The following is a 13,043-nucleotide window of genomic DNA, read 5'->3' as shown; positions in this document are numbered from 1 at the left end:
GCTATTGTTCAAAATAATCAAAGCGATTAAAAAATAGTTTAATTTAAAACAAAAATTAACCAACCAATTGCATAAAAATTATTCCACAACATTTGATATCGTTGTTGATCTGTTTTATGTAACTTAAAATTGCCTACTTTTATTGATTGAAAATGGATAAGTTTTTACATGCTTTATTTCTATTTATAAATGTATTTGAAAGGCTAAAAATTATTGCATTTTGAATATATTTCCGAAAATATCAATTCGGAATAGCTCTTGTAATACATTAATACATTTTTTTCTACTTATTTTCATTGTTGAAATTGTAATTCCAACTGATGTCACAGCGAAAATGGAAATTAAAAGAGTAATGGCATTAATCACATATACATGTTTTTTTATGCTTCGGAAGCGACAAATTGATAATTTTATATCAAAAGAATTAGTTTGAACCAGATAAGTTTAATACAATATATTTAGCATATATATATGTCTGTGTATGAATTAAGGTATCGACGATCTCTTGGATTTTTCTAAAATTTATGATTATATGTGGAACTCTCGACAGTCTTAATATTAAAAAAATAATGTATGCTACCTAAGTTTTACATTTAAACTGTTTATAGCAAATTAAATCAAACGACAAATTGAAGAAAATAAAAGAAAACAATTAAAGCATATAGGATACGGCCGTGTGTATTACTTTTTATTCAAGACTGGCATAAAATGTATGGAATGGACGTTGTAATCCCCTAAAATATTTAAATCAAAACATTTCTGTTAAATTCCGTCTTGCAAATTCTATTCTAAATTGAAATTTTCAGTGTGAAAAAAACATACAAGGCCGCTAAAAGTCATCATACCAAAACATACTAAATGTGTCAGTGTACTGCAACTATACATGTGATATTTGCGCAGTCAAAATGTATTTGTCCGTACCATATGAGTATTTGGACCATACGCGTGTGGTCATGACTATATGGGTATACTCATATGGTCCGACCATACGCGTATGGTCAGACCATAAGAGTATTATACTCGTTTGGTTATTAACGGTCCGGACCATATGAGTATTTAGACCATATAGGTATTTTTCGAATAAATTCTTATTTCATTCGCAGGAACACATATTTCATTCTCCGAATCCAAAACGGCACAAGTTTCTAACTTATATCCTCCATCTTTTACATCTTGTCTGAATCTTACTGTATATGTTGTATTGCCTTCAACAGAGTCCATTCAAAGCGCCTTTATCATATGGCCTGTCGACTTTTCCGTCCGTAAGTGAAATCACAGGCGTTTGGGGCATGGACTATTGTTTTCTTTTTTCGTAATGTTTAAATCATTATTTCAGAAACAAAATGATTATACTGTTAGTAAAATTCACTCAGTATATTTCATTAATAATGTAACAATGATTACGACCATATGATTGAATGAATCAAAATTTTATTTTAAAAACTCTTATTTTATGGGACATCTTTTCAATGTTTATCGTGTTATATACACATATGGTCATGACCATACGCGTATGGTCCAAATACTCATATGGTCCGGAACATATCCATTAATCCTGAAGTATAGGCTTTAACTGAATAAGTTTGCCTTGTTTGTGACATTACCACAATATGCTTTCGTAGAGTTTGTGGTTGAGGTCATGAAAGAATGCAAGTCCGCGGAATTTACGTCGTCCGCTTCAACTTCATATCTGTTGATTTTTACCAAAATAATTCATTTTCAACAGTTTTAAGTGTTCTGCTCAATATGAAGAAACAATTAACATACGGTCACAAAACATATAAATTCGCGTAATATAGGCAGTGTGAAAAAACATTAAGTCGCAAGACGGAAGCGTAATGGAATATGTCTATTTCAAGATAAGAAGATGAGGTACGATTTCAAATGACACAACTATTATACATCCGAGGGCTGGGAGAGACAGGATGGTGTAGATAAAACAACTATATGTTACCGTACGGCTTTCAACAATTGAGCAAAACCACTACCGTATAGTATGGTATATAAGATATAAAACTGGCCCCGACATGAAAAAATGGAGAACAAACCGCAACGACCTGATTTATGTACAAAACAATAAACAAAAAACAAATATAATGGACACTGTCGCGCCGACCAACAACAACCAGTGAATTAACGGCTCCTGACTTGGGGGCAGACACATACAGAATATGGCGGGATTAAAAATGTGCGCACAACTCCTTCTAACCTGGGACAGTTGTTTAAGATCACAATATGAGAACAAAATGTAAAAATCAGTTGAAAAAGGTTTGACTCCTCAGATCGATACCATGCAACTGTGACTGCTCTTTGGCCGAGTTGTTGTCTCTTTGACGCATTCGCCGTTTCCATTCTCAATTTTATCAAAAACACAAAGTATCAATCTCACTCTTATACCAGTCAGGAGAGCAACGGATACAGGGTTACGTAATCGTTTTTATTTTAACAGCTGCATGCTGTAGCTGATCTTATATTAAGCAGAGGATCCACTTCAAATGTGTTAGCCGAATAGGGCATGCTAAATATTGTTATTCAACGGCTTAATATGTATAACTCGAAATTGAGGTTAGCAACATACACAAGGGTTATGAAGTCTTGAATAACTCGAGTTGAATTCAGATCAATCAGTCCCGCCGGCCTGCAAAAATGGTCGAAAGGAAAGGTCTTAATCTAAAATTTACAACGTCCGTTCCTTTTAGATCGACACCAACAAAATGTAATTTTATTTGTTTAATGAATGCTTCAATTGTACTTGACATGGTCTAGATAGGCAAGAAGGGGTGTGTGCGTACGTAAAACTGATTTAGTCCAACACCATTGTGTGCCTGGCTGCACCAATGCTACTCGGACCAAGTATGTGTTGATGTTTCTCTGTGTACGTCTATTTTTTAGGTAGTCGGGTGTTGGTGGTTGGTATCGCGGTAGTCGTTCGGTCCGTCCAATATTTTAAGTAGTTATTAACCTATTTTTCTGCATGATCAAATTCTAGGACCCGTCGCTTCATTTTCCTCTTCAGCAAGGGCATAATGCTAGACCCTGGATCTGTGTGTATACTATTTCTGTCTGTAGAAAGTTCTGTCAAATCTGTTTTGTAAGTTGAATTTAGTCAGTAATAATTATTTTAATAGACATTCGATTGTTATATTGTGCAACACCCCGAGATAAAATGCTCTTTCATGGAAAAGTCCGACAGTGAAAAGACACGTGGGTTTAACGATAAGCTGACAATTTTGGGTATGCGTGTGACTTTCCACCCACCCCCTTGTCTTTGAAGAAAAATCCAAAAACTTTAGCTTTAAAATGCAGGAGTCGCCTCCCTTGAAACCGCTCCGTGCTTACTGAACTTTTAATGAACTAAATTCGTCAAAACAAAAACTCAAGATACCAAACTAATTGAAATTTAGTGCGCCAGACACCAATCTAAATTAGATTCATAAGTGGTGCTCGAATTAAAGCAGTTGGAAGGCTAAATCAATTATGAAGTCGAAAAGCATCCAAAACAAAAATTACTAAACAGTTGTATCAAATTTTTATACGGCTGTGGTAGAAAATTTTCGGTGTTTCTGATGATTAACTTTTTATGCGTAGTATGACCGCATCAATGATATATAATGGCATCGCAGGAGCATTCTCCATCTGTGACATTAATCCAGTAACTGTAAAAACTCGTCCGAGATCCCGTCCTTATAGTTTAGTATGCATTTTGTCGTATGTACAATTCTATTAAATGGCACTAGAATCAAAATAGTCGGAATCTCAACTATAACAATTAAAAAGTTGAAGAGCCGTGAAAACCTAAAAAAAAAAGAAGCGAAAATGTGTGCCAAATTTGGCTAAAGCCATCTATGCCTGGAGGAAGACAATCAAAATATTCGGATTATTAAAAAGTTTCATAAAAATGACCGAATAATTGATATAAGAGTTAGTCTATAACATTCATTATTTCTGCGAATACGGTCATAGTTATGCAATCAACCAATTAAATCAAAAATAAGATTGGAAAGGTATGTTGGAACATGCAGGCGGTTTTGGTTTGTTTGTATTTAAAAATGCACACCCTCGTCTATCACGCAGCTGTATAGTTTTGTCTGATCCATGCAGATATTTATATCTCACTGGATTAAAAAAAACCTTGTTAGTACATCGTTAGAACGACCAGGTACATAGGGTTTTATTCAAATTAAGAAAAATTTGAATTGATGAATATAACTAACCATTCAGAGGGTTGCAAATGAAAAGTATAGAGCTGATTTTCTTCTGATGGGAGATTAATGCTTTATTTACCAAAAACTCGATATGAGGTCCTTTCTTTTTTCTTTTTTTTGTAATTTGGTAAAAAAAAAAATGGTCAAGGATACATCCACAGTCACTATTCGTTGTTATAGCGAACTGATTTATATGAAGGCTGCGTATATATTTACCTCAGACTACACAAATATAATCACTATTTTCACCAGAAGCAATGTAGAAAACCATATATATTTTATTTCAGAGGCCCAAAGCGTAACTTCCAATACTAATGTTCATGAACCTGAACTTCTAGGGAAACTGTATGTGGTGGAATCATATACAAAAACATTAGACGGTTTGGCATGTTCAGTTTAAGCCGTGCGTGCTCTCAAAGGTTATAGTTTTGTTTATTTGAATAGAGAATTGAAACGGGTAATGTGTCAAAGAGACAACAACCCGACCAAAGAGCAAAAAACAGCCCAAGGCCTTTAATGCAGTTGTCTTCAACGTAGCAAGAAAATCCCGCTCCCGGAGGCGGGCTTCAGCTGGCCCTTTAACAATAATGTATACTAGTTCAGCGAATTGGACGCCACACTAAACTCCGAAACATACATATGAACCAAAATAAAAATAAAAAAAAAACACAAAAGATTAACGAAGGCTACAGTAAACCTCAGTTTGAAAGAAGTCCGAGTCCGATGTTAGAATACGTAACAGAAGAAACTAAGCAAAATGACAATGATCAACATAAATTAACAAAGGACTACTAGAAGTTATTGACAGCTCCAGACCTCAATTAAACCGACGAAAAATTATACCTTCAGCATATTATATCTAAAACCTTTTTGACGAGTATAACTGTTTAGGACTAATCCTGAAAAACTTGTTTTGCACAAGGAAATCATTTAAATTACGTTGTTCGTTCTAAATTCCATACACCGGGGGGGGGGGTTAAGACCTTTATCGGGACTCCGGGATCGGGTGTTTTTAAGCTCGGGATTTCGGGATTGATCCTTTCGGGATCCGGGAATTCTTTTTTCGAATTTCGGGATGTCGGGATTTAAATTTTTTTAAATTCGGGACCTGGGGATTCCATGTTTTTAAGCCCGGGATTTCGGGATCAGGACCCCTCCTACCCCTCCTAAAGCAAAACTACTCAACCTCTGACCTTATGGCGTGTCTTATTGACAAACACGACTAAACCTAATGTCATCTCAAAAGAATGACAACTAAATTTACAAAGAAATTGCATTTAGTTTCATTTTGTTTGTAAATATTTCTTTCATGATTCAGAATTTTTACGGAGAAATTGAGTACGATATTGATAAGAAATACATATCTACATTTTATCAAAGCCGTTTACCAGTTTTATCAGTAAAAGCCCAAGGGATATCAATTGCTTACATTGTTTTTAGAAAGAATTAAATTATGTTTAAATAGGCCTTTGTAATATAAACAAGCGAGGCAGAAAAAAAAATCTGATATTGAAATTAGTTCATTGATAAATCATGCAAGGTTTCTGTTGCAGTATTTAACCACGTTTCTTGGCCACTTTTACACTATAATATTTTTCTAGGCGATAGAGTTATGATTGTTATTGGACATTTGTGTATTGAACGCGTTTATCCATTTAAACAATAAAGTGTATTCCCCGGTTAAATGGAACTTGTGTAGACTTGAAAAACTATCGGAAACAGTAGGAAACGCCACCTGGTATATAGGTACGATCCGGTCCACTGGCACTTTCGGGTAATATTGAGTGATTGATAAAGGAATTTAAACTTATTGTTTATGGTGGCATATTTGAAAGAGTTGTGATAAGGAACCAAATTTGAATATCTGAAGAACAGGCCAAATGGCTTTCGAAGACCGAGATCAGCGGTTGGAGAGGGTCATTCAGGTGACATTAATATATTTATTATTTTTCTTTTAAAAGGTACACAATTATGACAGGTGCCCGTTTTGACAAAACTTGCACACGATAATCTTACGTCAGACTCAAGTCTATAGAGCTTTGGGATTTAAATATGACCTTGTTTTTGTATGCAAAATTAATTTAAATTCATGATACTCGTTTGAATTCATGCCTTATTTTCACTGAAATTAAACGGAAAAAGATCTAGGGGCTACTTTCACTTTAACCAGTTTTCATGTCACATTTTATTTTATTATAGTTAACGTTAAGTTGATAAAACTTAAAAGACCATAAAACTATATAAACCATATTAACTTTCTTCGGAACTAGAAAATGCTGTCCTTAAAATTTTCAGATGATTTGATATATTTAACCAGAGAAATATATTGTATTTTATGTCTTTGATTTATTTCTCTGATGATCTGTGATGTAACTATTTGGTAATTTTGCAAGGGACGCTGTTACCTAGCAACACAAATTTTTTGTACGTGGTATATCGTAAACCGGAAGTGAAGATTGTTTACGAGAAGTTATGTATCAAAAATTTACCTATACATGAAATAGAAATGAGTTTTTTTCTGCAAAGGCATGGTTCACCACCTGTTAGAGACAACGCTGTTGCCAAAACTAACCCAAAATCTGTTGATAGACGTATTCTTGGTCCAAATTTAACGGAACTTGCTCAAAGTTTGGGATGCTATGAGATGGTAATTTTTGGGATATCCCTAAAGACCGAACACTCACTGCATAAAATTCAATATTTTATCAATAATAGCAAATTTCAGAAAGTTAGGAACTTGTATATAATATTACATGGTCATTCAGTAAAAAGATTTTCAACTGACCACTTCACCTTCAACCATAGACCTTATCCCTATAATTTGGGGAATTGTGACTCTTGATGGGAGAATTTGGTACACTTGCTATTGACTCATTCAGCTATAACTTTTCTTTTGCATTAAAAAGAAAGAAAAAAAACATGGAGAGAAATCATAACAATTTTATACACCTAATCACTATACACCTTATTGCTATTTGTCCGCCATTACTGGACATCACACAAGTTCCCATAAAATTTTGACGTCATAATAGAAAATATCTGACGCCACAATGGAAAAGTGATTGTTGTGTGACGTCAAAAGTTTGAGCGGGACAGATTCTCGGGTCAAGCGGGAATAGCGATAAGGTGTATTTATTCCATTCCGGATAAGTTCTAAAATTACACAACTTTTTCGTCCAGTTGAAGCTATTTAGGGCCCTGTTTAAACAATCCACCATTCATGATACTTTTTAATGAGACCTGTAAAAAACAATTGAGCTTCGAAAAACTGGATCATAATCTATCAAAGTTTCCTATTGATCGCTTTTTAAATTTTTCCCTCCCTCAGCTCGTTGCTGAAGACCTTTGTTGTTTACCCTGTTGACCCAAACAGGAAGTCGTCTAAATGACTGTTTTTTCCGTATTAGACTAAATAGCGATAAGGTGTATTGTGAGAGCTAAGACTGGTCAGCAAGTAATCAAAATGATGTGTCTCGGTTACAAATGTTTATATACAATGTAAATGTATGTCCTCCTGTAAATAAACTATCTCATATAATGTAGTGCATAATGCATATTAATAGTATGGCGTATAGTACAAATGCACGATAATAAGCATTTAAAATCATGTTAATACAACCTACATCATTTTGTACAACTACAAAAATGTATAAAAGTATAAACTTTTTATTACATCTTTATGTGTTAAAGGGCTCACACTTGCACATCTTTCACAGAAAGCGTACATACTAATTATGGTGATAAATAAGACAATTATACATATGTGCATGTAAAATATGTTTTTTTAAGAAGAAAAAAAAACAGCTACTACAAGACACCATGTTTTTTCACACTGACAAAGTAATATAAAAATAAGAAGATGTGGTATGACTGCCAACGAGACAACTTTCCACCAGAAACCAAATGACATAGAAGTTAACAACTATAGGTTACTGTTATGCCTTCAACAATGAGCAAAAACCATACCGCATAGCAAGCTATAGAAGGCGTCGTCTTTTAACAAAACAAGAATGTTTATGACCTGATTTATGTCACCTAAAAACAATAATGATAGACAGCATCAATTAACAACCACTGAATTACAGGCTCCTGACCAATGGTACAAATGTACATACAGATGGGATTACACATGCAAGTGTTCCCCCACTTAATTGTGTAATTTTATGAAAAAATTTTTAATAGATATAATGCACAACTACCTGACTACAAAATGTATATTTCTTGAGTTTTGGGAAAATGGACAAGACCAAGCTAATTTTAGAGACCCAAGAAAAATTAGACACACTGTATTCAGTTCACAAAATGGCTTTCCTCTTTTCTCCCTATAAACGTAAAAAAATTGAATAAATGATAAAATTGAAAAAAAGAATATAAAAAACTAATCAGCATTATCAAAGATCTGATATTTTTGTAAGTAGCAAATATTTGAAACATACAACAGTGTTCAATGTACATTTATATAATTAATGTTAAGTAAAAGTTGAATATCAAAAACAAACATGGATTTCCCATTTATGATACCATATTTTACTCTAGAAAGATTTTCCTTAGTAATTTTGTGAACCAGAGAAAAGTTATAGAGAGTCAGTGACATTCATCAAAGAATGACAATGTTTTGAAGAGTTCTTTACAATTTTCTGTTTGTTAAATCTTAAAGTAAACTTGTACTGTTCAAATAACAATTAACAATCTATTTGGACAAATCAATCATTTGTTGTAGTACCTTTACAAAATAGGAAAATGTGAAGACCTTTGATCTATCATTCAAAAAAAAAAATTTCTTACCAAGTACATTCATTGTATAATACACCAAAATCATATCTTGATATTCATTTTTTATATTCATTAAAAATTCTGATGCTGCTAAAATTTTTCAATGAAAACCATTCATTATATCTACTCAGTATGCTGGATCAAGCTCTTCAAGCTTTTTACATGATTTTTTTTTAAAGACCACTTTTGAGTTTGTTGCATTTCCGTCGAAAACATTGGTTTAAGTGAATATCATTCGTGCGTTTAGGGCATGTTCTCTTCCTTCCCATGTTGAGCGAGCGGTTTAAAAAATATGATGCTATACATGTATTGCACGAATTAGTTGGCAAATTAAATTCTTATAATTGATAATCAGCACTGCTGTCATTAGGGAATTGTGATTAAGTACCTACAGAACAAACATTATTTCTAGTTTATCCTGCATAATGATGATCACAAAGACACTTGATGATCTTTAATAGTGCAGGGATATAGGCGGTCCCCTCTATCTGATAAATGATATCATGAAGGCACGCATAATTGACAAACTTTTCCGGTGAAGGACATAACTCGAAAGTGGTCTCTCACTTCATTGCATTTCTACTTGACTGAAATAGAAAGCTTTGATATGAGTTTTTACATTACATAAAGTCAGACTTTAGGCCTCAACAAGCCAATAAATGATCTTAAATGCATAAAAACATAGTAATTCATGTATGTAAATAGACGATACAGATCAAGAAAGTGTTTAGGACCTGTTATATGGCTACATGTACATATGCTAGAATTTTCTTTGGCACTTTCAACCAATATTGAATATTTTTTCATATATTTCAATAGATCTTTAATACAGCTCTGTCGGCCCCAACCCAGTCTGTTAAGGTAGTATTACATTTGTACATACGATGCATTTAGTTTGAAAACTAAAACCTAATCTGCTCAAATTTTATGTACAGCTCATTAAGGATAATCATGCAAATATATTATGTTGTACTATTATCTGTCTGTCCATCATCATGATCATAGTTTTATGCTAAAGTTTTTCACTCTAAGTTTTTTAAAAGAGGATGAAAAATGTCTCCAAATCTTAACAATTTTGACTTGCAATAGTAAAGATATTGATCAAGGTTTCTGCATTTAACATGTTTAAAATGAACCATACTGCATATGTTTGACCATAGCTCAAGTATGCTTTGGCATAACATTGCAAGAGCAACATTGATGTCTTTCTTTTGATTTTTACAATTTGAAATCAGCAATTACAAAGTTACCGGTACAGCAATGTACAGTAAATCAATCATGTACTTTGTGCAATAACAGTTTTTAATGTTTTTTAATTTTATTTTGCGACTTTTCCAAATATTTCCACAATTGTAGGCTGTTAGGTTTTATGTAGACAATGCAACCATTCCATAACAATGGTAGTTACAGAGTTATAGGACTTTGTGCATTAAAAATTGACGTTTTTCTCATGTCTGATGTCAGAACATTGATAACTTTTACCAATTCTTAAAGAATTCATACAACAAATATATGCATTGTGACACCAAATGTCATATTTTTATGTAGCTTGTTGATGATTTTTTTCACATATAACTCTAGTTTACAGATGTAACTTTGTAATTTGCTCAGTTTAACAGATGCAATATCAAAAGTTGTAATCCATACTATCATGACCATGGTATCCATTCATTGGATTTCCCTTGTGATTAGTTAACCCTGATCACTGGTATTCCAATTTCCATTGACTTTGAAATTTTTGCATAGTTTACATGCCAACATTTCAGTTTTCAGAGTATTTAGAGCTTGTAAGCAAATACTAACAGCATATACAACATGTAGTTAAAAGGGTGACATTTAGCATATCTCGTCCATTAAAATCGCCATAAACATAATACATGTATGTTTTTCTTTTTCCTTCATGCTCTGTATGTTTAATTTTGTTGATATGTCAGAGCATGTTATCCACAGATTGGTTACACCACAATTGTTCTCTATTCGAATTGTGTAACAAATAAAAAATTCATCATGACTTTGACTACATATCCCAAATAATTATAGGCTTTAAACAGGATTGGTGGCGGGGCAAATTATACAGTTTCTGAATAAATCATTTACATTTCTGGTCTATAATTTAATGGATGAAATAGAAGTGAATTAATGTGTGAAATTAACACGGCTTTGACTGTATTGCTTACAACTATGAGCTTTTAAAAATGAAATGTAACGATATTTGAGCATTTGATATCAGATTGAAAATGTAAATGAAGATTATTTTTTTATGTAACATTGTAAATCTTTTTGTTAGATCTTATGGCTAATATTTACTCAATGAAAATTTATTTGAGCATGCAACAATAAATTATAGAAATGAAGTCAGTATAGTAAAGTCAGTGTTGAAAAAATACATTGCCACCTAATATCAATATGCTTATCCATATAAATATGTCTCTCAAGATTGTGCAAGTGTTTGTTTCTAAGCTTTAACTTTTAATTTTTTTCTTATGATAAAAGCTCTTTGAACTATATGATCCAAAAAAAATTGAAAAAAGTGTTGAAATTGTTTTATTACTAGTTAACATTTGAGGATTATGAATTTCCCTAATCAATACATGTACATGCTTAAGCAGCTCACAGTGTTAAGAACACTTTTATTCATAAAATTCATAATTCCAAATTGTTTTTAGGAAAAAAAACCAACATAAAATGTTTTTATAACAATGTATCTTTTCCATTCTTTGTTTGTACAATGTACCAACATCAAAGGACCTTTATAAGTGCATAAAGTGTGTCTATTTAACAGGATTCTTACAAATCCTCAATAAGAAGAATAGCTTTATTATCCATTGTCTCCATTTTTTATCTGTCAAATGGATTATTTTCTCTGACATTTGGGATATGAATGCTGTCTGATTGAAGTTTATCCCATATCTTTTGTTTACTGTGTAGTATCCAACTGAAATTCTACCTAGAAGCTATCAAATGTTTACTCTGATACAGTCTGTCAGGATTGTATATTTGCAAGTTTCTCGATAATATATATGCCAAACAGATTTCATGTATTTCAAGGAAATAAAAAATTACCAGAAAGTTTGACTACCGGAATTTTGTTATCTATAGACTTACTACAGTATAGACAAGATTTCAATGCTTATTCAATTAGTTAGTTCTGGACTCGACTTCATTGCCTGTTGATTTGCATGAAGTTTGTAAATGTTTATACCAAAGGATGTAAATTCATGTACCGTTTATATCATTGATATAAGGTCTCTGAGACATACTGTTTTTGCAGTTTTTGTGGGTTTACCCTTGTCAATCCCAAAATTGGTTTTTCATTTTCCAACTTTAGTTTGCATCAACCAAATGTTATGAAACTTATACTTAATGCTTATTACCTTAAAACTCAGATCAAGTTCTAATTTGGGTGGCGTCACTTTTACCAGACTTGAGTTATGCCCCTTTTATAACGTTATATGCAAGCGGGGGCATCATCTGTATCCCATGGACACATTCTCTATTTATTTTCATTGTTTTTCTGTAAAAAGCAATCATTTTGAAGCAATGTTTCTCACATCATATCATGATCATTATGATACATGTAGTTGAGGATACTTGTAAAAATAATTAAAGATAAGCCATGTCCTGGTACATGATAATATTATTAATCTAAAAAAAAGATTTAGTTTGTTTTATTTCATTTGTATTTTGACCAGGCTTTTCAAATGTAATGAATCTGATTCAAGCTAGTAAAAAACTATTTGTACAAAAGGTTTGTGATAAATTGTAATTGTGTGCATACAAATATGTATGATATTCAGTTCTTGTACATTATATGTGTGAGTTGAACAAAATGTGCATATCCTGGCCAAATTGTTTTTGAACCTTTGGTAATGTCTGAGAAGTCAATGTTCTGAAGTGATCAAGGTTCTTTTAAAATGTACTTGGGACGGGACCCTGCATATTATTGCTTAGCATAATTGCCCCAAAAAATGAAAATTTTGGTTAAGAAATCCTAGATGCTTCACCTTCATTTGACCATTTAAATTGGACCAATTTTTTTTTGAGAGGAATCTTTCAATGGGTCAT

General features: G+C 32.7%; 1 protein-coding gene across 9 annotated transcripts in view; it reads left to right on the top strand.

Annotated features, from left to right (window-relative positions):
• LOC127720003 (rootletin-like) overlaps positions 1–13,043 on the top strand; it is a 104,307-nt gene that overhangs the window by 22,283 nt on the left and 68,981 nt on the right. Inside the window, exons 1-2 of one of the 9 annotated variants that reach the window (XM_052226399.1) lie at positions 5,947–6,130; positions 9,798–9,839. The exons of 6 other annotated variants lie outside the window; for them this stretch is intronic. In XM_052226399.1, the coding sequence (XP_052082359.1) occupies positions 6,086–6,130; positions 9,798–9,839 (87 nt within the window). In that variant the 5' untranslated portion in view covers positions 5,947–6,085. Of the gene's footprint in view, positions 1–5,946; positions 6,131–6,834; positions 6,853–9,797; positions 9,840–13,043 lie in introns of those variants that run through there. 2 more of the 9 variants (XM_052226400.1, XM_052226398.1) reach the window with 2 other exon arrangements.

The sequence above is a fragment of the Mytilus californianus genome, unplaced genomic scaffold (genome assembly GCF_021869535.1).
Source record: "Mytilus californianus isolate M0D057914Y unplaced genomic scaffold, xbMytCali1.0.p SCAF_11, whole genome shotgun sequence".
Taxonomy (NCBI): domain Eukaryota; kingdom Metazoa; phylum Mollusca; class Bivalvia; order Mytilida; family Mytilidae; genus Mytilus; species Mytilus californianus.
Note: the sequence above shows the minus strand (reverse complement) of the source record. Positions and strands in the feature narration are given on the sequence as shown.